Source organism: Pseudorca crassidens, chromosome 1, assembly GCF_039906515.1.
Source record: "Pseudorca crassidens isolate mPseCra1 chromosome 1, mPseCra1.hap1, whole genome shotgun sequence".
In the NCBI taxonomy this organism is placed as follows: Eukaryota; Metazoa; Chordata; class Mammalia; order Artiodactyla; family Delphinidae; genus Pseudorca; species Pseudorca crassidens.
Genome location: NC_090296.1, coordinates 14,782,415 through 14,807,687, shown reverse-complemented (window position 1 = coordinate 14,807,687; position 25,273 = coordinate 14,782,415). Strand labels below are relative to the sequence as shown.

Here is a 25,273-nt window from a genome sequence, read left to right as displayed (position 1 = left end):
CCCGTGCACCGCAACAAAGAGTAGCTCCCACTCACTGCAACTAGAGAAAGCCCGTGTGCAGCAACGAAGACCCAAAGCAGCCAAACATAAATAAATAAAAATTTTAAAAATAAAATAATCATTCAAGAGTGCCCCATGGCCAGGTCTCCAAAGCCAGATTTCAAATTGGAGTGCGTGCTTTTGCTCAAGTTACTTTAAAAAAAAAAGAAGAAGAAGGAAGGAAGGAAGGAAAGAAAGAAACGAAGAGAAAGGAATTGAAACAATGGAATATTCTCTATTAAAATGATGTAAAGACTATACAAGTGACATTTTTAAGTAGAAACAAGAATACAAACTATATATAACTGCAATCTTATAAACACGTATATTCATTTGGGCAGAAGTTGAAGATTATAGGCTAAACACAAACTTGTCTTATGGGTTATTTTGGCTTAAAACAGTCTTTAATATTCATCTCTTTTTCAATTAAAGGAAGGAATTTTTTTTCTTTTTGGTCTGAATTTTCTAAACAAGTGACCTTATTTATGTATAAATCCTCAACAGCTAGAGCAGGATTTCTCAGGGTCGGTGCTGCTGACATTTTGGGCTGGATCATTCTTTGCTGTGGGAGCTGTCCTGCACACTGTAGGATGTTTAGCAGCATCCTTGGTTTCTACCCACTAGATGCCAGTAGGACTCTCCCCCAGCCCTCCCCGGCTATAACAGTCAAAAATGTCTCCCCGGGCTTCCCTGGTGGCGCAGTGGTTGAGAATCTGCCTGCCGATGCAGGGGACACGGGTTCGTGCCCCGGTCTGGGAAGATCCCACATGCCGCGGAGCGGCTGGGCCCGTGAGCCATGGCCGCTGAGCCTGCGCGTCCGGAGCCTGTGCTCCGCAACGGGAGAAAAATAAAATGTCTCCCCTCATTGCCAAGTGTCTTCTGGGGGGACAAAACCATCCCTGATTGAAAACCACTGAGCTAGAGGAGCCAAAGTCGGAGGCAATTCTCTGGAACATTCCAGCTAAATCTATACTTACTAGAAAATTGCTTTAAAGACTTTTTTTTTCTAAACAAGTGATTTCAGGGCAGAGGAGGCATATGTTTCTTGGACAGATTAAGCAGATAATTGCCTCAACACTCTGCCTCGCCGACACTAAGGTTTTGAATGGAGCCCAGAGAAGAACGCAAGCTTTGCCTTCTTCTGGTGATAACAGAGCCAGTGGCGGGCATATCTGTGTTCGCAGCACATACACTGACAGTTGGCAATTATTTTGAGTCACTGTGATAGTTACACGGGGTGTTGAAAGTTGACGCTGCATTTGATTCACCTGAAACATGAATGAGAAATTTAATGTGGAGGCAAAGATGTAAATGAGAAAAGTTTTCTGAGTGGAATTTTTGGGGCAGGGAAAAGGGAGAGAGGCCTTCTTTCTGATTCTTTACGGAATAATTTAAAGGAAAGTCAGAACTACCATTATATTAGGGACAAAGCCATCATACTGACTGAACAGTGAGAGTAAAAATTACCCTCCAAGCAAGGAGCCCCTGCTGGGCATGAGAGGACCCGCCAATTGAAGATGCGATGCTGACAGCTCCTCCCGCAAGCAGCCTTCTCTTCTGAGGACCCTGCCGGTTCTCCTCACTGGCGTGCTTGCCTCTTTGTTGATGAGAGTCCTGCAGGGCTCGACAGCAATTCAGTCGGTGATGTGTTTATTAATTTTACCTTTTTAGAGACGTGTTGTTATAAAGCAGAAACGAACACACCATTGTAAAGAAATTATACTCCAATAAAGATGTTAAAAAGAAAGAAAGAAAGAGAGAAAAGCCATTCAGACACCCAGGAAAGACAGAAGAGCCACGTAGATGGTTTCTGGTCCTCTGCAGGTTCCTACATGGCTCTGGCAGATGCCTTCCCTTTAGTGTGTGTTGCACCCCCTTCGTGCCCCGCCTCACACTCGCCACCCATCTTTTGCTCCAGCCTTTGCTGGGGGTGCCTCGCGTCACCAGGTACCTCCCGCTGTCCACCTGGGATTGCCTGGAATCACCTGGGCGGGGCCTAACCCTTACAGCCCTGAAGTATGAAAAAAGGAGTTAACGCCCCATAGGTGACCCTTGACCAATGAGGGGACAGGCGTCAATGGATAACCACTTTCCCTCGGTCCCTCTGAGGGTCTCTCGGCTCATGGGAGGTTCTGGTGGGACTGAGTCGCTCACAGATGTAACAACCGCGGTAAGAGGTCCTTGCGCCGGTTTGCTTTCATTACCTGTTCTGCTCTTGCACACCAAGGTTGTGCCCCAAGCAAGCAACCTGCAATGCAAGCCCTCATCCGAAGCTCTGCTTTCAGAGAGATCCCAGGCTGACACAGTGAAAAGTTTATTTTGAGAGATGACGTTCTCACGGGGCATTTAAATTGCCGTCATCAACAGCATATGTCACATCAGATTCTCATTCAAGTAAAAGGGGACTCACTATTGAAACAGATCAGTTTCTTCTATGTGCAAAATGATTTTTAGAGCAAATTAAATATTCCCTTTAAGAAGAGCTCTGAAGGTTGAAGTTCCAGGCAGTTGAAATGCCAAAGTCAACCAGAAAAAGAGAGCAGCATTCTCTTCATTGTATCATATGCATGTCTTACTTACTATCTAGCCTGCCAACAATAAATGGTATTATTAGACTTTAGGTGAGGACAATATATTCCTCAGTATAAGAGACTTCTTCTGCCACTTGGATGCAGAGGTACAGCTATGGACTGGCTGTGGGCAGGTGGTGGAATTGGCCATTGAGGATGAACTGTGGAGGATAAAAGGATGGCCAGGAACAAAGAATGACACAAGCCAGGCAAAACTTTGGCCTCATTAGGATCAGGCTCAGCCTACTAGATGAAAGACACAGCGGATGCTGTCAGCTACTTCCCCAGCATCTATGCCCCCATCCCCTGTGCTACTCAGCAGCTGTGTGATTTGGGTGGACGGGTTCCCACTCCAAGCTCCAGAAGGGGGATCCCACTGGCCTAATAAGCCAACCAATTTAATCCCACTCTCCTTAGTGTGGTGACTGGTTTAAGGATTCGCTGGTTGATTAGTACGTGGCATTCCTCCCCTGACCACTGGTGATGGGCAAAGAGTTGGGTCAACCATAATGAAGCCTGGAAATTTTGTTTGCGAGCTAAGAAAGGAGAAGCTCTTTCAGCTGGGATGCAGAGGTGACACGATATTACAATGGTCCTTTTCCTACCACAAGAGTACGAAGTCCACAACAGTGCTATGAGCCATTGATCCAAAAATTTTTGCACCTGCTTTTCATTGTCAATTATCAGCCTGAAAATGGAGCTATACACAGTGAAGGGAAGAATCAGAAAAATTAGAGTGAATGGGAGCCTAATCAGCCAGGCCTGAAGCATGCCCAATTTCAAAACTCTTAGTCACCTGATCCAATAAACTCCCTGGGTTGTTAAAGGAAGTATGAAATGGATTTCCTTGTACTTGCCAATAAAAGTGTCCTGACATGCCAGGTATCCCATCTGAAATCTTTTCTAAACCTTATAATATCTGGAACTTGGTAGACATAGAGTAGACACTCATAAATTCAATATTTTTGAAATAATTATTCCATTTTGAAAGAAACCCTAAAATAACTCAGATTTTTCTCTTTAGGTGCCATCTCAAGATTCTGGATTATTCTCCACAGTTCTGCCTTCTAAAGAAGTTACTTCCTTGCTGTAATCCAACAAAAATCTTTGTTTACAGTGGCTTAACTGTGATTATGTGCTGAAAGAAGGTATTGATGGGACCGATATGGTTTTTCCCTAAAGAGTGACAGGATAGATTCTCCAGTCCAAGAAAAAGAAGAAAGGAAAATGGATGTGAAATGCAGTCACAGCTGGCAAAAGTGATTAACCATAAATAATGACTCACTTTTTCCTATTTACTAGGTTTTTAAAGCGAGGAGTCTTATGTAAAGCTAGAGATATTTTAAAAGGAGGAAAGAATGTACTTTCAGTATGCCTGATTGTTGACTACTTGTGTGCATGTGGGTAAATGCAATCAACACACAGCCCGAAGGCTCATTTCTGGCAAAGAGTTTCATATTCCTTCTCTATCAAGTGTTTTAGCAGAACTGTTAATAAATAGTGACATGATCTTTTTTTCTCAGTTTGAATCTCTGGAAGAGAAATTGTGATGGAAGAAAATAGCATGGATCAGACAGCTTTAAGGATAAAGAACAAAAACAAAAGTGAGCCTCTTTGGACTAAGCATAAAAAATCTGGTTCCTGTACTTTTGGGCCACTAGGTCCTCCGTTCTCTCCCCACGCCATATCTGTGTAAGAGGCTTACTCTGAATGCAGCAGGGAGGCAGTGTGATCCACCAGAAAAGGCCTAGGAGTGAGCTTTCATCTTAGCGAGGCTAGGTGACCCTGGGCAAGTGTCTCAGCAGCTGTGAATCTCAAGCTTCTCACTGGTCAAGCTGCTCGACTACGGTTGCTAAGATTTCATACAGCTGTACATTTTGATGAATCTATGCTGGATCTTAATCTACAACTAGTGTCTTTGTACCGAAAGTCTAAAAAGGCAAGCCAACCCCCGTTAGCCATTTTTAGCCTTTAAAAAGTAGTTTGAGGGCTTCCCTGGTGGCGCAGTGGTTGCGAGTCCGCCTGCCGATGCAGGGCACACGGGTTCGTGCCCCGGTCCGGGAAGATCCCACATGCTGCGGAGCGGCTGGGCCCGTGAGCCACGGCCGCTGAGCCTGCGCGTCCGGAGCCTGTGCTCCGCAATGGGAGAGGCCACGACAGTGAGAGGCCCGCGTACCGCAAAAAAAAAAAAAAAAAAAAATGTAGTTTGAGCCTTTAACCCACAGACAGTTATAAGGAACCATAAACATATATACATGTAAATGGGAAAAAAATGATCCTGCCTTCAATAGTATGAAATATGAATGGAGATAAAGCCATTTCTATTTCAAATATATAATCACCTCAGCTGAGATATCTAGTATCATCTTGAACTTGATTATGAGATAACAGAAATGGGACAGAGATGGCAATCATTTAATCTCTTAAGAACAGCTATTTTGAAGAGCTTTTCACTCTATGCTCAATAGATTTCTAGCAGGTTATGCTCTGGCTAGAAAGAAAGCATAATGATGAGGAAAATTATGTTTTCAATAACACAGGCTTTTACACTACAAGTTCCTCCACAAAGGAGGCAATAAAATGAACTCTGACCACTTTAACTGATGGCATAATGGCTCCATGAACAGATGGGGCCTCTCTGAAAGCAACAAGTTCATATCCTTGATTGGAGGTTTAGGAATGAGCTGAACTTTCAAGTGTAATGTAGGAAAGATTACATACTTCCAGACAAGAAAGCTGAGTATTAGGGGGTTCAGATGCTTGGAGAGACGGACTAAAAGAATAAAGCTTAATAAGCTTCATTTTGCTAATGCAACAAATAGAGTTGAAGTTGAAACATGAACTATAAACACTGAGCCATGTATAAATGCCCTGCTAATAATGCTGTTAGCCACTGTCAGATAGGAAGCTTGCTGTTTTAAAAAGCACACTTCCCCGGAGTCAGAAAGCACCAATTGTCAGATAATGCTTATTTTCCCTAGTAGTATAAGGTTTTCGAGAAGAATATACTTTAAATAATATATGATGGGGGACTGTGGAATGTTTTGTTTGCTTATTTCAAATTGGTGGGGATAAACAGGTTGGTAGGAAAAGGAGCTGGGATCACTGACTATCCATTTATCCATCTGGGAATGGCTGGAGTCTGTTTCCATGGCAGAGCCTGCTATGTGTTCAACAAAACTTATTTCCTTCTCTTCCTGAGAACGTAGCTAAACCACATTTTCCAGCCTCCCTTGCAATTAGACGGGACTGGGAGTTCTGGCAACAGAAGGATAATAATATAATAATATAGAAACAAAGAATATCCATTGCTCCATCTAATTAAAAGCACTCACATTTCAAAGGAGTGTACAGGACCTGACAGTCACCCCAGGGACTCTGGCACAGCCAGATCCTGAAAGATATTCTCATACTGTGTTAGAAGAGACTCACAGTAATCCAAGGGATTAACTCTATATAGCTTGGTAGAGGAACAATATTTTAAAATTCTATCAAGTCAGGGTGGTTTTTTTTTTTTCATTAAATGAGAGTACAGGAATTTATAAAAATTAAGATTTTTAACTGCTTACACTGTAGTTTTAAATAATCCACTAGGGAAAATAAGATTTTATATCTCAGGCCAGTTCTCAATGATATGCATCACTGAGCCAACAGAAAATCTGGCCTTACTTCATAATTGCAATAAATTATTTATGTTTTTGTTTACAGCATACTCTCAGCATTTAAAACCTCTGGGTCTGTGGACAATAATAAGCAATATAAAAAATGAATAACACTTCATAATGAAACAATTCCCTCAGATGATCGGAAGTAGCCTATTAATAAAGCCCACCTATAATCACAAAGTCACACCAAGTGGAATAACCACAAGGGCTTTTTTAGAATTGCAGTCGAAATACAACTCCAGTGGAAAGAGATGAAAGTTCAGAGGGCATATGGCAAGTGTTTAGAAAATCATGAAATACAAAGAGAATGAACATGGCCAAATTAATCAAATCCTAGGCTAAGACCAAGGGACTCCAAGTGCAACTGCAGAGGGGATATTTTAGGACTAGAACCTGGAAGGGCTTCTTCACACAACAGCTAGAAAACAGGACTCCTTTTCTATCCCTGAACTAATAATTCCCAAGGTTGGTATGGGGATGGGGGAAGAAGAGGGGATGTACCCCGCTTAATGAGGTCTCACAAAGTACACGACACCCGCCCGTTCCAATCCTCACGGGCCTCTCCCCTCCCGTTCAGCACTGAGAATCACTCTCCAGCGGGGTGACCACAGTGCCAGAAGCTGGCATGACATTTGCCTTCTGAGCGGGTGGGAGGGTTGGAGAGAGTCTCTGGAGGTCTCAGGCTGAGAACAGAAGCTGGCTCAAGGAGGGTTTCAGTAATGCGTAAATCACCAAGGGACATTAGGAGTGTGTTGGGGGGTAGGGGTGGGGCCCTTCTTAGCCTTGGGAAGAAAATGGACTCTCCCATAAATGGCCACAGCAATACTGATTTCAGGGGTTCAAATTACTGGTCCCAACCAGCGTGACGTTTTCTACCCATTATCTAGTCTCTCCTGCCCACAGGCAGGGCCACATCACTGATTACGGAGTATTTCAGCCACTAAAAAAGATCCCGATCATCATTAAAGATACAAAGTGTTGATCTGTGCTGGCTAAGTGAGGTAAAATGTTTGTGCCCTTCTAGTTAGAACTCAACGAGGCTATTTCAGGATATTTATTAAACCAATTAAGTATTTACATTATGCTCAAGCAAAGAGGCACAGTCACAGAGTACATAAATATGAGAAGATGAAAACAAGAAAATTCATGTTGGGAAAACTGTTTTTCCGGTTTCCTCGAATTGGGTGCAGAGGACGCACTGACTGTTTGGGAACGAGTTTGTGTTGAGCAGGCATCAGTGGTGACCTCGTGACCACCTGCACACATCTTTTTGCTGTGGTTGAACTAAGGTAACCAGGAAAAGTTCATCACCTCCCCAGATGTCTTCCTTGTGGGGTGTACAGTCTACATCTTGGAAAGTGGTGATTAAGGGCTGGAAAGACAATTTAGGAAATCTTCAAAGCCTAAACGAAATGGGTCTATTCCTACAGTTTTCCCCCTCAATTAAAATTTTTAGTGCCATGATGATGATGAACCCAAACTACAAATACTTTCTTTAGCCTACAGTGCACATGTGGTAAAGGAGTCCATGTTTTCTCAAATACAGTGATAGTCCGTGAATACTGGACCACCTGTGTTATATTATTACTAGTTTTCCTCCTCACTTGACTGTAAACTTGCAGTAGGCAGAGACCACATACATGTTCACTGTGCTGTTCTGAGACTTGATGCAGTGCCTGACACCCACGCTGGCATTCAAGAAACATGTGCTGTATATATGAACATGTGAATAGGAAAGTTTGGAAATGGGAGAAAAGAAATGTCACTTACCATCCCATGATCTTAAACCAGTTGCTATGATCATTGTGGCACTTTTCTTTCTGATTAGGGTAAGAACTTCTGTATTCTGCTCTTTTAAATGTGCTATAAACATTTCCCCCGTTGTTATAGTCTTTATTATTTCCATTTTTAATGGATGTATATGATTTTATCAAATGGAATTATAATAATTTACTTATTTGTTGGACTTTTTTTTTTTTGGCATGCGGGCTTCTCACTGTTGTGGCCTCTCCTGCCGTGGAGCACAGGCTCCGGACGCGCAGGCTCAGCAGCCATGGCTCACGGGACCAGCCGCCCCGCGGCATATGGGATTCTTCTGTATCGGGCACGAACCCGTGTCTCCTGCATCGGCAGGCGGACTCTCAACCACTGCGCCACCAGGGAGGCCCCTATTTGTTGGACTTTTGAAATGCCCCAGTCTTTTTGCTTTTATAGCTGTGTCAATGAACACATTCACTAAAAATGCTTTTTCTGAGAAACAGATTCTTGAGTTCATTTCCTTATTCATCAGACACACACTAAAAGCCACTATGGACCAAGTGCATTAGGTTCTGAAGATGTAGGGGTGAGCAGAAAAGAAATAGAGCCCCTTGCAGCTTTTAGTTCAGCCAGCGAGAGAATTAAATAATTCTACAAGAAAGTAGAAGCACCAGTGTGCTAAGTGCCCTGCAGGAGAAACAGAAGGTGGTGAAGTACAGGGCAGGGACGAATTGCCCGGCAGAGGGGACAGCATGCACAAGGGCCTCACGGCAAGAGACAGCAAGTACATTCAAGGAACTGGAAGAAGCAATGTGGCCAGAGTACAGAGCGGGGATGAGCATGGAGCCCAATGAGGCTGAGGATGAATGGAATGAAACTGCTCAGGACCTGGTGGGCCACTTAAGGATTCTGGTTATAATCCAAAGAGCTATGGGAAGCTGCCAAAGTGCTTCAAGGAGAGGGCTAATGTGCTTAAATATACATTTTGAAAGTTCATCCTTGCTGAGGTAGGCAGAATGATGGCCCTCCAAAGATGTCCATGTTCTAATCCCTGGAGCGTATGGTTGTGTTCCATGGGAAAAGGGGGATAGAGTTGTAGATGGAATTAAGGCCGCTGACCTTAAAACGGAAGAGTATCCTAGATGATCCAGGTGGGCCCAATGTAATCTCAAGGATCTTTAAAGGAGGAAGAGGGAAGTAAGTAGAAGACTCAGGAATGAGTCAGAGAGAGATTGGAAGATGCTAAGCTGCTGGCTTTGAAAACGGAGGAAGGTGCCCTGAGCCAAGGAATGCAGGTGGCCTCCAGAAGCTGGAAAAGGAGAGGAAGTGGATTTTCCCCTAGAGCCCCTAGCTGTAATGCAGCCCAGCTGACATCTTGATTTTGGCCCAGGGAGGCCCGTTTTGGATCCCTAACCTCTAGTATGGAAAGCTAACAAATGTGTGTTAAGTCACTAAGTCTGGGGTAATTCGTTACAGCAGCCGTAGGAAATTAATACAAGGGGACAGATCGTGGGTTCTGTTTTGGATAGTTGAGTTTCACATGTCCTCAACACAAAGAATAGGGACATTTGGAAGTATTCATCTATTTAGCTACTTTTCTAATAAGTTACATGATCTGTAAAGAAATTTGACTTTTCACGACCCCAGTTTTATCATATATAAAAACAAGTTTTATTTAAGGTCGGTTCTACTTCTAAATCTCTGAGTTTATAAGCTTGAAAAGAAACAAATATGCTTTTCCCTTAGATTCCTGTCAGTACTTGGCAGTCATTCGGGAAAAAGTGATATTAAAAGTAGTGGATCTAAACTAAAGGGGGAAAAGATTCCATTAAAAAACGCACCCCATATATAAAATTATCTTTAAATACCTTAATAAGAAATGTGTTGAATTTACATAAAGAAAACTACAAAATTCCATGGAGACCTACAAAAGGATATTTTAAAATGTCCATATGTGTGTTCCTGGATGGGAAGCCTGAACGTTGTAAACATGCCAAATTCTTCCCAATTAATTTATAAGTTGAACGCAATTTTCATCGGAACCCCACAGGGAGGTTTTTGGAACTCCGCAAAAATGATTCCACCATCCATCTGGAAAATAAACAGGCAGGAAGAGCTGAGAACAATTTGAAAACAAGAAATACCAGGTTTTAGAACATATTATAAGAACTGGGGGAAAAAGTGTGTCCTTGGTGTAAGAATAAGGGAAGAGAGTAGATCACAGCCTGGAAAGGTCCCCTAGGATGTAAAAGAACTCAATACAGAATATAATAAGCAAGACATTATATATAGGGCTTCCCTGGTGGCGCAGTGGTTGAGAGTCCGCCTGCCGATGCAGTGGACACGGGTTCGTGCCCCGGTCCGGGAAGATCCCAAATGCCGCGGAGCGGCTGGGCCCGTGAGCCATGGCCGCTGAGCCTGCGCGTCCGGAGCCTGTGCTCCACAACGGGAGAGGCCGCAACAGTGAGAGGCCCGCGTACCGCAAAAAAAAAAAAAAAAAAAAAGACATTATATATAAATAGGGGCTATCTAGTAAATGATAAGGGGGAAACTGGCTTGCAATTTGGAAACAAAAATGTTTAGATCATCACCCCATGCTAAATACCCAACTAAATTCCAAAGCACTAAACAATCTTAAAATTCAAAGCAACCAAGAAAATGCAAATGGATATTAACCTGGCCTCTAGATGAGGAAAACTTTCTCAGTATAAAAGCAGTGGGAAAAAATTGCAAAGGAAAAGATCACAGGTTTGAATATATGAAAACTTAAAACTTTGCAGATCAAAAAATCATCATAAAATAAAAGGAAAACAGCACACTGGGAATAATAGTTGTGATGAAAATAGAAACAGGTCAATATTCTCATCATAGAAAAGAGGTAAATGACATGGATAGATAATTCCAGAAGAGGGAACAGGAAGAGCTAATCAACATGTGAAAATGTTCAATATTACTAGCAAGCAGGGAAACAGAACCAAACATGAGATATACTGTTTTCCACCTATTAGATTATCAAAGATTTGAAAAATAAATAACATTCAGTCATCAGTGAGAGCACAGAGGGGCAGATGCTGCAAGAGGCAGTCACATTTGTTAATTAGGCAATTTGGTAAGAAGAATCAGGAGTCCTAAAAATGAAAAAATAAGTTCATACTACCCAGTATGGTCTTCCCACATCTAGGAACCTCTCCTAAGGAAAAAACTTAAAAGTGTGAACAGATACGTTGATTGTAGGGTTATTTATAAAGTGAAAACGGCAAAATGATTGAAAAGCATGGGATCTAAAACTCACTTAACAAAAACATGGAGAGAAACAAGAAAGACTAAATACCAAAATATTAACAACAGTTACCTTTGATTTGCTAGGGATGTGGTTGGTTTTTATTCTCTTTTTCTTACATTTCTCTATTTCCAAAATATTGTACAAGGAGCATTTGTTACTTTTGTAGCCAGATCTCTTCCCCGCCACACACACGCACAAGCGCCCCCCCCGCCCCCCCACCCCACAGCCACCTCTTCTCTATTTTGCCAGCTTCCCCCTGCACGCAACTGAGAGCTAAGGGAAAATTCATGTTTGATAAAATCATGCTGCAAGTGATGGCCAACAAAGGAAAAACATTTAGCACTTCGAGGGCTTATTTGAGTTTATAAGAAAGGAATGAAAGGAAAGATGTTATGGACAGAACTGTTAAACAAGTGTGTTCGAAGGAGGGTCCCGGGTGCCGCCGTCTGGGCGCACATTCCTCCGCGGCAGTTTTCTTTCTGTGACTGCATGGTCTGACTATTCGGCACACTTGACACTCTTTAGCAATAAATATATCCCGCGTATGGAAGTTTTACTGAAAACAGCTCCCAGCGGGGAGAGAAAACAAACAGAACCCTTTTCTTAGTTTGAATCAAACCGCAGGGATAAAACGAGTCTGAACTTCGCGCTTGGTATTCTCATCTCTGGAGGACCGTACAGAACAAACACCCTGAGGTGGGAACGCTTCATGTCTTCTTTTCTTCCCTGTCGCTTCTCTGCACCCCTACCCCTGCCCCCCGCCCCGCCCAGTGAAGTGGGCTGCTGCGATGAGGGCTTCAGATCTGCCGCCTGTCAGCCCCACGGGCTCTGGGACCCTGGGATGGAGGCGGGGTCTAACCTGCCCATCATGCTTCCAAATTCCCACCTCCTCCCCAGAATAAGAGCATGCAGGCATTTTTTCCTTTTAGAGACTTTAGAAATCACCCAACCCATTCTTTTTTTTTTTTTTTTCCCCAACCCACTCTTGCCATTTTATGGATGAGGAAATTGAGGCTCAGAAGCATAAAGCAACTTTCCTAAAGTTACCTATCCAGCTAGCAACAAAATTAGGCCAGAAAACCAGGTCTCTTGATTCACAGCACAGTCCCATGCCCAGCTAATAATAATTCTGTGCTTTCTGAGATCATAAAGACCTTTGTCAGAAATCCACGTGGATCCTATTTTACACAGAAAGAAAAGCCAAGTTGTAGAATACAAACAGCTCAAAGCTACATACACACTGCATGTAGTACTAGAAGCAAGACTCTGGGACTCATTTCCAACTCCTCGACTGTTCTCACTGTATGTGGGAATATGGGATAAACTCTGGGATTAGGATGACTCTGTTGTACAATCAGCCAAGCTTTTCACAGCCATGCAGAGTTACGGGCTGAATAAGACCTGGACCTGGAATGCCCTAGACCATGACATCACATTGAGTGTCCTCCCCAGAGCGCCACAGAACAGCACAGAGAACATTCCACTAATTCAGGGCTGGGAAAAGAAAGCACAAAAACATTTCAAAATGTTAGTGCTTCAGAATTATGCAGTGAGTGTACATTTGAAAATTTTCCATTAAAGTTCTTAATTAGGTTTTTCTCCCACAGATGCTGGGTTGTACTTAAGAGCCCTTAGCAAACTTTGAGTTTAAGAGAAGCACTGGCATCAAGATTAGAGGAATTTCATTATAAAATACTTTTTAATTAATGCTACATAGAGAGCTGTAAACTTGAGTTTTGGGCAATGGTGAGGAGATAAACTATTAGAGGACAGTGAGTGCTCCTGGAGCATCATGAAATTAGAGTTTTGACTGATTTGATAGAGCATCTAACTGGAAAAATAAAAATCAAGGGGAAAGTTGAATGAACAGGTTAGAGACAGAGCTGAGACCAGAGAGAATGTGAAGTCTACAGGAGGCTGAGCGACAAGATGAATGAATGCTAAAGCCTCTCAAAATTCAGGGCAAAAGATGAAAAATTTGTGAAGCAAAATGGAAGGTAACCAAAAAGAAATACATTCTTTTTTTTTTTTTTTTTTTTTTGCGGTAAGCGGGCCTCTCACTGTTGCGGCCTCTCCCGTTGTGGAGCACAGGCTCCGGACGCGCAGGCTCAGCGGCCATGGCTCACGGGCCCAGCCGCTCCGCGGCACATGGGATCTTCCCAGACCAGGGCACAAACCCGTGTCCCCTGCATCGGCAGGCGGACTCTCAACCACTGCGCCACCAGGGAAGCCCACAAGGAAACTTTAGATGGTGATAAATATCTTCATTATCTTGACTGTGGTGATAATTCAAGAGTATATACATCTCAAAAACTATTACACTGTATACTTTAAATATGTGCGGTTTATTGCATGTCAATTATATTGCAGTACAGATGTTGAAAAATGCTTTAGGTAGAAAATCATCTATACCATCATCTTTTACAATGGCAAAAACCCAGTAGGAAATCCAAGTGTCCTACAAAAGGAATATAGCTCAGTAAAGTACAGCTCATCAATGTACCATAAAGCTTTTCTGTTATTAAATAATATATGTGATGCCATGTAGATATAAACTAATATTTTCTCATAGTAGAATATGAAATGATATACACATTACTACAACTATACAAAACCCTGTGATTACATATGGCTGAAGACTAAAAGAGGCCATAGAGAAACCTAACAGCTGTTATTGCAGAGTAATACATTATACGTATAAATGTAGAGTTGTTGAAATAAGTTTCTTTCTTTTTTAAAAAAGAATAGTATGTTTGTATTTTAGAGTTTTGTTAACATCTTTCTAAAGCTCCCTCTAAAGTATTCAGGAAGTTCTGTGCTAAGGAGACAGAGAAACTAAGTGAAATTTCAATGCTGATTCTCCAACAAAATAATTATTTGCCTCTTTCCTCTCTCTTTACAGGCACTCTGCTCCATTCCCACTGGTCCCACTACTGCCATGATCTTTCCATCCCCAGGACACTGCTTTCCTCAAGTCCTTGCCATTCCTCCCCCAGCTATCATCACGATTCTGCACATTAAACCTCAGTTTCTATGCTGCCATCAAGACAGACTACATCACCAATTTCCCTCATAAAAACAGAAGACTCCCACTCTGCCCACATACTATGGTTAGCTCCTTAACATAAGTCTCTCATGAGCTACTGCAACCTGTACTTCCAGCCTTATTTCCAAAATTAGTTCCTTATTCCCAGACTCTTATTTGTTAGTCCTTAATTCCTAGGTACCACCCTAGGCTCTGGGGGTATAAAAATGAACAGTATTTGTGTGGTGGTTAATTTTTTGTGTCACCTTGGGTAGGCTATGGCGCCTACTTGTTTGGTCAAACACCAGTCTAGATGTTGCTGGGAAGGTTAATTTTTTAGATGTGATTAACCTTTAAATCAGTAGACTTTTGAGTCTGGCAGATAACCCTCCACATGGGTGGGCCTCATCCAATCCGTTCAAGGTCTTACAAGCAAAGAGTGATGCTTCCCAAAGAAGAAGTGATTCTGTCTCCAGAATGCAGTATAGAAGCCTTGGCTGAGGGACTTCCCTGGAGCTCCAGTGGTTAAGACTCTGAGCTTCCACTGCAGCGGGTGTGGGGTCTATCCCTGGTCAAGGAACTGCGATCCCACATGCCGTGTGGTGTGGCCCCCAAAATAAATAAATAAATAAAATTAAAAAGAAAAAGAAAAGAAACCTCGGCTGAGTCTGCCGTCTGCAGCCTTACCTGTGGACTTCAGACTTGCCGGCTCACAACTGTGTAAGCCAAATTCCTTAAAATAAATCTCTCTCCAGATATGTCCTATTGTTTCTGTTTCTCTGGAGAACTCTAATACCATATGGCTCCTACACTTATGGAACTCGTAGGCTAACCCAGGAAATAGAAATATACACAAATAATTCAATCAAACTTGGAGAGTACCAGAGTAGCCCTTCTGCCATAAACAATGAAAGATATATATAGATATTTTTTTTAAAATTTGTTTTTTGATGTGGACCATTTTTTAAGTCTTTAATGAATTTGTTACAATATTGCTTCTGTTTTATGTTTTGGCTTTTTGGCCAAGAGGCATGTGGGATCTTAGCTCCTCGACCAGGGATCAAACCTGCACTCCCTGCAATGGAAGGCAAAGTCTTAACCGCTGGACTGCCAGGGAAATCCCGAAAGATATATTTTTTAAAGTGGCTTTCAGAGATTGGACAGCAGAGAGCAGGGTTTATGATTCCTGAGAAGAAAAACAAGTGAAGAGAGCCCTATAATTATCCTGGCTTTCTGCCTAGAGGCACCATCCGAACTGAGGTAAAGGGAAGGGAAACTCAAGCAGGGGATGGCGGTCTTACTGAGCTGAGGAGACAGAGGTCAGAGTCTGGGGCACAGAGCACCTAACATATTTGACACCAGGAGCCTATCATTTCTTAAACACCTCTCTTCTCTGTATGACAAAATTATTTTCAGCAATAATCATGTAATAATCAGCAATAATCATTACGTTCTTGATTTATTCTCTGGTTTTAAAACAAACCATTAACGATGCAAAAAGGAGAATAAACATCATTTTACAAAATTATATTGAAATCTGTAAAATAGTTCAGGTGTAAACTAAACCTTACACTTAACAAACATAAATATGATGCCCCACATTTCCCACTTGGTTTCACTATTTTACATTGTAAACACAAAGTAAAACTCTTAAGTGGTCACATACAATGACAGACTTCAATAACTCACATTATTTCTTTATCTTCACAACAACTGTGCTATCACTGTTTATACCAAATCTATTCTTTAAACATGGGAGTTTCTTATACTACAGGAGATGGAAACACAAACTATATTTGAAGCCAGTCCAAATGATTCTGAACTGCTACTGCTAGAAATGTACTCTCAAAATAAGCACATTTAGCTGTTTAATAAAAGAAATACATAATAAGGTGCAATTTAAAGTTTATACGTGTATTATTAAAACTCAAAAGTAACCTCAGCAATTGTTTAGAATGTAGGCCAACAAAAGTCCCGTTTCCCACCCCATCCCAAGTATTTTATCACCTGATTAGTCAGAGTTGTAGAGACATGATGATAAATACAAGATAGACTTTTAGTCATTTTTATAATTATTTTAAAATTCTCTTCCAACTACATACCTACAAATTCCCAGCACCTGCGCTGGACTGCTCCCTCACCCTAACCTTTGCGGTACCTGGGTTGGGAGTGGCTGAGGGTCTGGAATTTGCAGTGTGGAGTGCCATGGGGAAGGAGCCATGCAGAGAAAGAGCTCCAGAAATCTGCATGGGATTCCCTGGGGACACGCAGGGGTGAGAATCAAAAACCTGGGGAAGGAACTGCCAGGGATGAGCCAGCTGAACAACCGCTGACCTCACACAGGGCTTGTACCTGTTGACGTTCCCACTAGTGAGACTGGAGAGACAGCACTGCACACCTTGGCTATTGAGTAGACACCGGGAAGGCCAAACCTCCGGAGTGGGGCTAAATTAGCTGTAAAGGGTACTCTAAAACTACACAGCTCACCCTTGAACAACACGGGTTTGAACTGCATGGGTCCGCTTATACATGGATTGTTTTCAATAAATATAATACCTGTATTTTCATTTCACAGATCTTTAATCAAGTGTGGGGAAAAGTTTGTGTTTGCTTAGAGATCACAATATGTGGCATCAAAAGAACTAGGGTGTGAGACCTGATTCCATCCAAACAGTTTTAGCTTCCTGACCTTGGGTGAGTCATCTTTCAATTCCTTTGTTTTTCGAGGCAGAGATAGCAGTACATGGATTTTTGACTACAAGGGGATCCGTGCCCTTAACCTCTGCATTGTTCAAGAGTCAACTGTACAAACAAAGCTTATAAACAAGCCTTAAAAATCAAGCCTATTTCCAAGTAAATTTAAAACCTGGCAGAACTAATCTCAATACCCAAAAGAAGACATCAAAATCTCAACTCTCAACATTGTAACATTCATAATTGTGGTAGGCAGAAGTTCTAGGAATGGCTCCCAAGATTCCATACCCGAGTCCTCAGAACCTGTGAATGTTACGAGAGATCATTTCCACGATTGTTAAATAAACCAGGTAAAATAATCCAGGCGGGCGTAATCCAATCCCATGAGCCCTTAAAAGCAGAAAACTTTCTCCAGTTGGAAGCAAAAGAGATCAGAGAGACTCAAAGAGTTAAGAAGGATGTGACACACCACTGCTGCTTTGAAGACGGAGAGGACCACATGAGAAGGAACGCAGGCATCTTCTAAGAGCGCAGAGTAGACTGGCTGACAGCCGGCAAGAAAACGAGGGCCTCTGACCCACAGCCACAAGGAAGCTTCCAAAAACCCAGATGGGCTTGAAAGCAGATTCTTCCCATGAACTTCCACATAAGAGCTCAGCCCAGAGTTTGCATGCCACAATCAAGGAGCTGGTGCGCCGCAACTAAGGAGCCAGTGAGCCACAACTAAGGAGCCTGCCAGCCACAACTAAGACCTGGTGCAACCAAATAAATTAAAAAAAAAAAAAAAAATCTCAGCCCAGCCAATACCTTGACCCTAGGCATAGAACTCAAGTGAGCACATCTGACTTATAAACTGCAGAACTGTGAGATGAAAACAGAGGCTGCTGTAAGCTGTTAAGTTTCTGATAATCTGTCACAGAGCAATAGAAGATTAATAAAATAAAGTCTAGGATCCAATAAAAACATTATTATACATGCTAAGAAGTAAGAAAATGTGACCCATAAACAGGAGAAAAAGCAGTCAAAAGAAAGAGAACCAAAAACAACAAAGATGACAGAATTGGTAGACAAGGACTTTTAATTATAAGTATGCTCCAGGATTAAAGAAAAGATAAACTAATGAAGAGAGAAATGGAAAATATAAAAGAGAACCAAGTGGAACTTCTAGAGAATAAAAGTGTAATATCTGAAGCAAATAATTCATGGGATGAGATCAACATCATATTAGACATTACAGAAAAAAATTGTGAATTTAAAGAAATGGAAATAGAAACTTCCCAAATTGAATCTGAGAAAAAAAAGGCTGAGAGTGAAATGGAAAGAACATCAGTGACTTGTGCGGTAATACAAAGTGGTCTAAGTTACATGTAATTGGAGTACCAGAATATCAGGGAAGAAGAAGAGACATTTGAAGGAATGATGGCCAAACACTGTCCAAATTTGGTCAACACTAGAATACCCCTGATCCAAACTCAACAAACTCTAAGCAGGATAAATAAAGAACACTATAAAAAGGAACATCATAATCAAATTGCTGAAAACAAACAAAACAAAATCTTAAAAGCTGCCAGAGAAAACGACACATATGTTCAGAGAAAAAAATATATAAAAATTACCACTGACTTGTCATCAGAAATAATGGAAACCAGTTAGAATGACAACTTTAAAGTGCTGAAAGAAAATATCCTTCAAAAATGAAAGTAAAATAGAACGTTTTCAGACAAACAGAAACTGAGAAAATTTGTCACCAGTAGACTAGAAATTTTAAGGAAGTTCTTTAGGCTTATAAAAAAATTATAAAGAATGGAAAATTGGATCTATGCAAAGGAAAGAAGAGTCCTGGAAATAAAGGTAAGAAAGGAAGGGGAAAAAAAGGACAAATAGAAGAAACAGAAAATAAATATGAAGATGGCAGGCTTAAACCCCATCCTATGGATAATTACATTAACTGTAAATAGGATAAACACTCTAATTAAAAGGAAGAGATTATCAGAATGAATAAAAAAGCAACTCAACTGTATGCCATCCTTAGGAAATCCACTTTAATCATAAAGACATAGATAAATTAATAGTAAAAGAATAAAAAAAGATAACAAAAGAGGAATGGCTATACCAATATCACTTCAGAACAAAGAATACTATCAGAGAAAAAGAGGTGTTTCATAATAATAAGAGTCAATCAATTAATCAAGAAGACATAATCCTAAATGTATATATACCTAATAAAAGAGCTTAAAAACACATGAAGCAAAAAACTGAGAGAACTCAAAGAAGAAACAGACAAATCTATTATTATAGCTGGTTATTTTAATACTCCTCTGGTAGTAAATATCAACATCTAAAAGATATTCATTCCACTCCATCTCTAATGGAACATTCACCAAGACAGATGCTGAGCCATAAAAAAACTTACAATAAATTTAAAGGAGTTGAAGGGAACAGAATTAAATTAAAAGTCAGTAACCAAAAAATCTGGAAAATATCTAAATATTTGGAAATTAAGCAACATATTTCTTAATAACCCATGGTTCACAGAAGAAAACACAAAGAGAATTAGAAACTATTTTGAACTGGATGATAATGAAAACACAAAATTTGTGGAATGCAGTTAACGCAGTGCTTAGATGGAAACATAAAGTTTTAAATGTTTACGTTGGAAAAGAAAAAAAGACTAAAATCAACGATGGAAACATCTACTTGAAGAAGCCATAAAAAGATCAAGTAAACCAAAATAAGTAGAAGGGAATAATAATATAACAGCAGCAAAAATCAATGAACTAGAAAATGGAAGAATAATACAGAAAATAAATGACACCAAAGACGGTTCTTTAAAAAGATCAGTAAAATTAATAAACCTCTAGCTAGACTGATGAAAGGAAAAAAAACCCACAAATTACCTATATCTGGATTGAAGGTGAGGCAGATTTTACAGCCATTAAAAATATTGTTAAGAGAATACCATGCAAAATTTGTGCTAATAATTTTGAACTTAGATGAAATGGACACATTTCTTTTACATTTAACATTTCTTTTAAAAAAGAGAACGAGAGAGAAGAAAACACAATCAGAAGCAAATATGGCAAAATGTCAAAATCTGTTAAATTTGGTTGGTAGGTACCTGGGTGTTTGTTACGATATCTTCTGCATGCTTGAAATGCTTCATAACTAAAATTATAAATTAACTGAGGAAAAATTATTTCTCAGAATCATTCAATCAACAAATATGTATTGATCACCTACTATGTGGTAGGCATTGGAGCAGCGTCCTGGGAATACAGTAGCCAATCAGACAGACAGGTCTCTGCCCTAATGGAGTGCAGTTTGGTAGGGGGGAGATGAACAAGGAAGTAAAAAAGATCTACAAAGATTGCGGTAAGTGCTATGAAAGAAATGAACCCGTGATGACATATTTACAAGGGGAAAGGGTTGAAGGGAAGCAGTCACATACGAGAGCTTGGGGAAGTGAATTCCAATGACAGAGAGCTGTAAAGGTGGGAGTACCACAGCTGGAAAGAGCTAGAAAGACTAGAACAACTGAGAAGAAGAAAGCAGTTTGAGATGAGGTTGAAGAGGTTAGATTTTAAGTGCAATAGGATGTCACTGGAGGTTTTAAGCAGAGGAGCTGGTTTTAAGGCACTTGGGTCATCATAGAGAAAATGGGTTGTCAGAAAGAAGGACTGGAAGCCGGAAGCTATTGCAAACTTCAGGGGAGAAATGAGGATGGTGTGAGGTAGGATGGTGCAGTGCAGATGGAGAGAGGTGGGATCATTTGAGATTTGCCATCTATGACGACCTCAGTGTTTAAAGACGTGAGCTTGTCTTTTTTTTTTTTCTACGAATACACATCCAGGCAGAAATAGCCACCGCATTCCCCACTCTTAGTCGTCATCATTACTGCAATGATGGGTACACGCAGCAGCCTCAAGTTTCTTTCTTCAGTGGGCACTCCATTACCATCAACCCCTGGGGGTGATCTGATTAATCACGATGCCACTGCATGACATGGATTACTACCACTTCCCACTGGCAAGCTGCTCGGCACTGCATTCAGGGCCGGACACAACCAAACCACTGCCAGACCAGCTGGGGCCACTGCTAGTACATCAGCTGGGATCCAAGTCAGGAAATCCAGTCCAGAAATACGACAGTTATTTTAAAAGGGAGATTTTAACCTAAGAAATAGTTAGACAGGTATTGGAGGACTACAAGGCAAAAGGGAAACACAGCAGTTATTAAAAAGAAAAAAAAAAAGTTGTAACTATGAGTATATGAAGCCTCTACCATCGTCAGGGCTGAAGAAACAGAGGGAAGAGGCTGAGGTAGACCTAGAAGGCTGGTGGAGGGTCCTGGGAAGCTGGAGCCCACCCTCTGGGAGCTGTGGTTGATGTCTCTGAGGGGTCCAGGGTGAGAAACAGTGGGAAACTGGAACCAACAGCAGGAAACTAGAACCAACAGCAGGTGCTGGAATGAAGTGACCCTTCTGGGAACCGAGAGGAGACAGGGAGCAAAGAGCCACTGCTGCTCCCTTCTCCAGCCGTCAGGCATCCTCTGCACGTTGGGAAGATGGAACCTGCTGAGAGGCAGCTGGTAAAGGAGAAATGCGGCTTTCAGAGTCTTAGTCCCAGCCTCACCATGCAGAGTAGAGAAGGGTGGGTTTGGGGCTGAGAGGCAAGAGCCTAATAACCAACACACGCTGCTTTTTCCATGATCACGTTTCATGAAACAATTTTATTCATTCTTGACATGCGGCTTCATATCAATGTTTTCATCATCACCAGAGCCACTTTTACAGACATTAACTCTATTTTCCAGGGCATGTCACTTTCACATCTGTTAAAGCTGTCTGGAATACAGGACTTTGTAAATTCCATGCTTGGTACTGACACTAGAAATTTTTACCTAAAGCCACTTGGTAGCTATTTGCGTAACATTATAAAATGTATGTTTTGGGTTTCTTTTTCATTCAATCTGAGATGTGTATTTGTGATCTCTAATATGTAACCACTTACTGGATTGCTTTTAAAGTATCTTTAAAGGCTTGTTTACAATGACAGCCAATATTTGCAGTTATGAGTTTATAACATCAGGCAGAAGAACTGGATCTGTGTGACATTTCCTTCCTCCTTTATTTGCCAATTTCATCAGGTAACCTCTGTAAGCATCAAAAACCCACACTGACTGAGGCTGCTTCAGGCTCAACACTCTTTTCTTGTTCAAAATAAAGTAACTGAGAACATGTCTGATAGTTTGAAAGACTTCGTAAGAGAACTAATTCTTTTCAGAGGGTATGTTTTGAAGAAAAGCCTCATTTTCTATTAAGTCCCCTAAGGCAGTGCTGCTTAAATTCTCTTTGGTAAAGGACCACTTGAAAAATTTTTCCAGTCTGTTGCAAACTGCTACTTTGTAAAACTTAATACAAATTGCTAGAAAAATGAAATAAAAAGACTTAGAAGTTAAAAGCTGCAACTCTGTATTACTAGTTCAACCAACAGGAAATTATATTGCAATATTACCAAAGTATGCATAAGGAAAAAAGCATGAAAATTGTACATGTTGTTTGTTCATTGAAAGTATGTATGTAGGCAACTAATATGCAGTATAGGCTCACTATTACACTTGCAACTTTTTTTTTCATTTTGAGGGAAAAAAAATGAATCCCCACATTAAATGTCTGTAGACACACTTTGAATGAACACAGTGTATATAAATGTTTAAAATTTTTAATGTGACAAACTGACTTGCTTCTTGATTGATAATTTATCTAATCTAGGTGCTTTTGCCAACAAGGCTACTTGTAGTTGATAAGGTACATCTAATCTATTTCTATGTTTTACGTTAATAATAATAAGAGGAAAGAAACCAGTCTCGCAGAATGGAATAGAAGAAGAGGTTTTAGAGCAATTTCAGCAAGCTTGGTTTGTTCATTTTAAAATTTTATCTAAAATGGAAAAAGTGCTACTACGTTTTCAGAGTCCTTTAAATCCTTCAAAAGAAGTCAGTTCCAGTAATGTATCTTGTAAGTTATGGTTAAATTTATCTTTTGATGAAAGAAATGGATTCTGGATCCATGAATTTTTTAGGCGTAGATCTTCTTTTGATGGAAAATAAAATTCAAAATGCCTTATCAAATTTTAAGGTGTTTTGTGATAGCTTTTCACAGATATGCAGTATAAAGATCATCACCTGCATCATTGATAATTGTTAATTTATGGAACGTGTGTCATAATAAGCTGTAGAAATTCTGTTCTTCCAAGCTCCTTTCTTTTTTTTATCAGCCACTGAAAAACATGTTGCATTTCTTCCTTGCATGGAAATATTGAGATCATTAAAAATACTGAAGGTATTAGATACATACGCAATCCTGCTTGTCCAATTCATATCTTCAACAAGCCGGGATCAAACTGTCTTCTGATTTTACAGAAACGTTTAGAGTTGTTCTATAAATTGAACATTCTCAAACACTTGTCCTCTTGATTATCATCACACCTCAGCATGTAGTAATAGCTGTTCATGATCTGCCTACACAGTATCATGTAACACAAGAGAATAATCCAGAATTTAACACACCGGCCTTTATCTAATTCATGATTTTTAGGACGGCACTAAGCCCACAGTTTAGTTCCACCAACATTTCTTTTCATAGCAGGACTTCCTCATGAGAGAGACAGCCCACTGATTTACATTCTTGTGCAGCCCCTAAATCAGGGCGATGTCTTCAGGATGTTTTCTGCACCATCGGAACACGCTCCTACACAAAATGTAAACTCCAGTCCATGTTTGTTGACAACGAATCCTTCATCTACACAGTTCAGACTTAGTTGTTTGTCAGCGACAAACCTGAAAAAAGAAATTCTTCCTTCGTATCACCAACATGTTCAAATTGCACATAAATAGGAATATGAGTGAAATTATGACACTACAATGAAAAAACATGTTGCTGGCTTCAGCTGCTCTATGCATTAGTCCTCCACACCATCAGCCGGTTCCAGAACAGGCTGAGCTGCGGGGGGAAGTATACTTGAGCTACCTTCTGTGCGCGGATTCACCCAACAGTTCTGAGCAAATACCTTTGATACAATCCTTCACCAATGTCTCACCAACTGTATACGGATTTCAGTCTTGGCGAGCTGAAACATTACTTACTAAGAAGCCTGTAGAACCCTCATGTTTATAAGTGAAATACTGAACATCTGTTTGAATCAGCTTTTTAATCCTCTATTCTTCCTTTCAAAAAATTCTCGTGGCTTTGAACTTAATTTTTTTTTTTTGGATGCCATTAAAGAATACTTTTTTTGTGTGTCATTGTGGATTCTACTACCCTATATGTTTATTTTTTTATTTTTTTTATTTTTGCGGTACGCGGGCCTCTCACTGTCGTGGCCTCTCCCGTTGCGGAGCACAGGCTCCGGACGCGCAGGCTCAGCGGCCATGGCTCAAGGACCCAGCTGCTCCGCGGCATGTGGGATCCTCCCGGACCGGGGCACGAACCCATGTCCCTTGCATCGGCAGGCAGACTCTCAACCACTGCGCCACCAGGGAAGCCCTACCCTATGTGTTTTGATGGTTCCATTGCTTCATAGCCAGTATGTCTCTACAAATCACTAAACATTATGCTTTTAGGATGTCAACATCAATGACAGCTATAAACTGAACTCAGTATGTGAGGGATCACAGTTTTGAGGAAAACAAATATGCACTCTTGGGCCTTTGTTTCTTCAGAATCACTTCCACCTTCACCATTTGGTTTATACTCTCGCCACATTCAGAAAAGACACGTGTTTCCTTGCCAACAAGCTAACAAAAAACTCCAGTGAGGCTTGCTTTACCTTCTGCAACTTGAGGGTGAAAATAATCAACATAAATTTTATTTCCTTAATTAACTAATAATGTTAAATAATAAAATGAAAATTTTTGATTAAAAATGAAAACTTGTAAATATAAGTTATAAAAAGAAATGCTTTCATCTTCACAGGTTTTTATACACTTTGAGAATACAGCTGATAAACCAACCATAAAGTATCACACACTGTAATATGGTCCTATTGCACGGGATTATTTATTACACAACTTGCGCCACATATGACTCACCATTTGAGCTTGCCAGAACTAAAGATGTCTATACCCTGTTCAATGAGATAAGTCTGCCATTGTGAATGTGGCATCATGACAATTTCAAACTGCTGTAAAAGCTTTTAATGCTTACTCTCAATGTCTATACCTAACTCATCATGGACCAGCA

At 40.7% G+C, this 25,273-nt stretch overlaps 1 protein-coding gene across 14 annotated transcripts in view; it reads right to left on the bottom strand.

Annotated features, from left to right (window-relative positions):
* EFCAB11 (EF-hand calcium binding domain 11) overlaps positions 1-25,273 on the bottom strand; it is a 201,222-nt gene that overhangs the window by 63,467 nt on the left and 112,482 nt on the right. The window contains exon 7 of one of the 14 annotated variants that reach the window (XM_067728193.1): positions 7,315-7,646. The exons of 12 other annotated variants lie outside the window; for them this stretch is intronic. In XM_067728193.1, the coding sequence (XP_067584294.1) occupies positions 7,640-7,646 (7 nt within the window). In that variant the 3' untranslated portion in view covers positions 7,315-7,639. Of the gene's footprint in view, positions 1-7,314; positions 7,647-21,756; positions 23,872-25,273 lie in introns of those variants that run through there. One more of the 14 variants, XM_067728090.1, reaches the window with a different exon arrangement.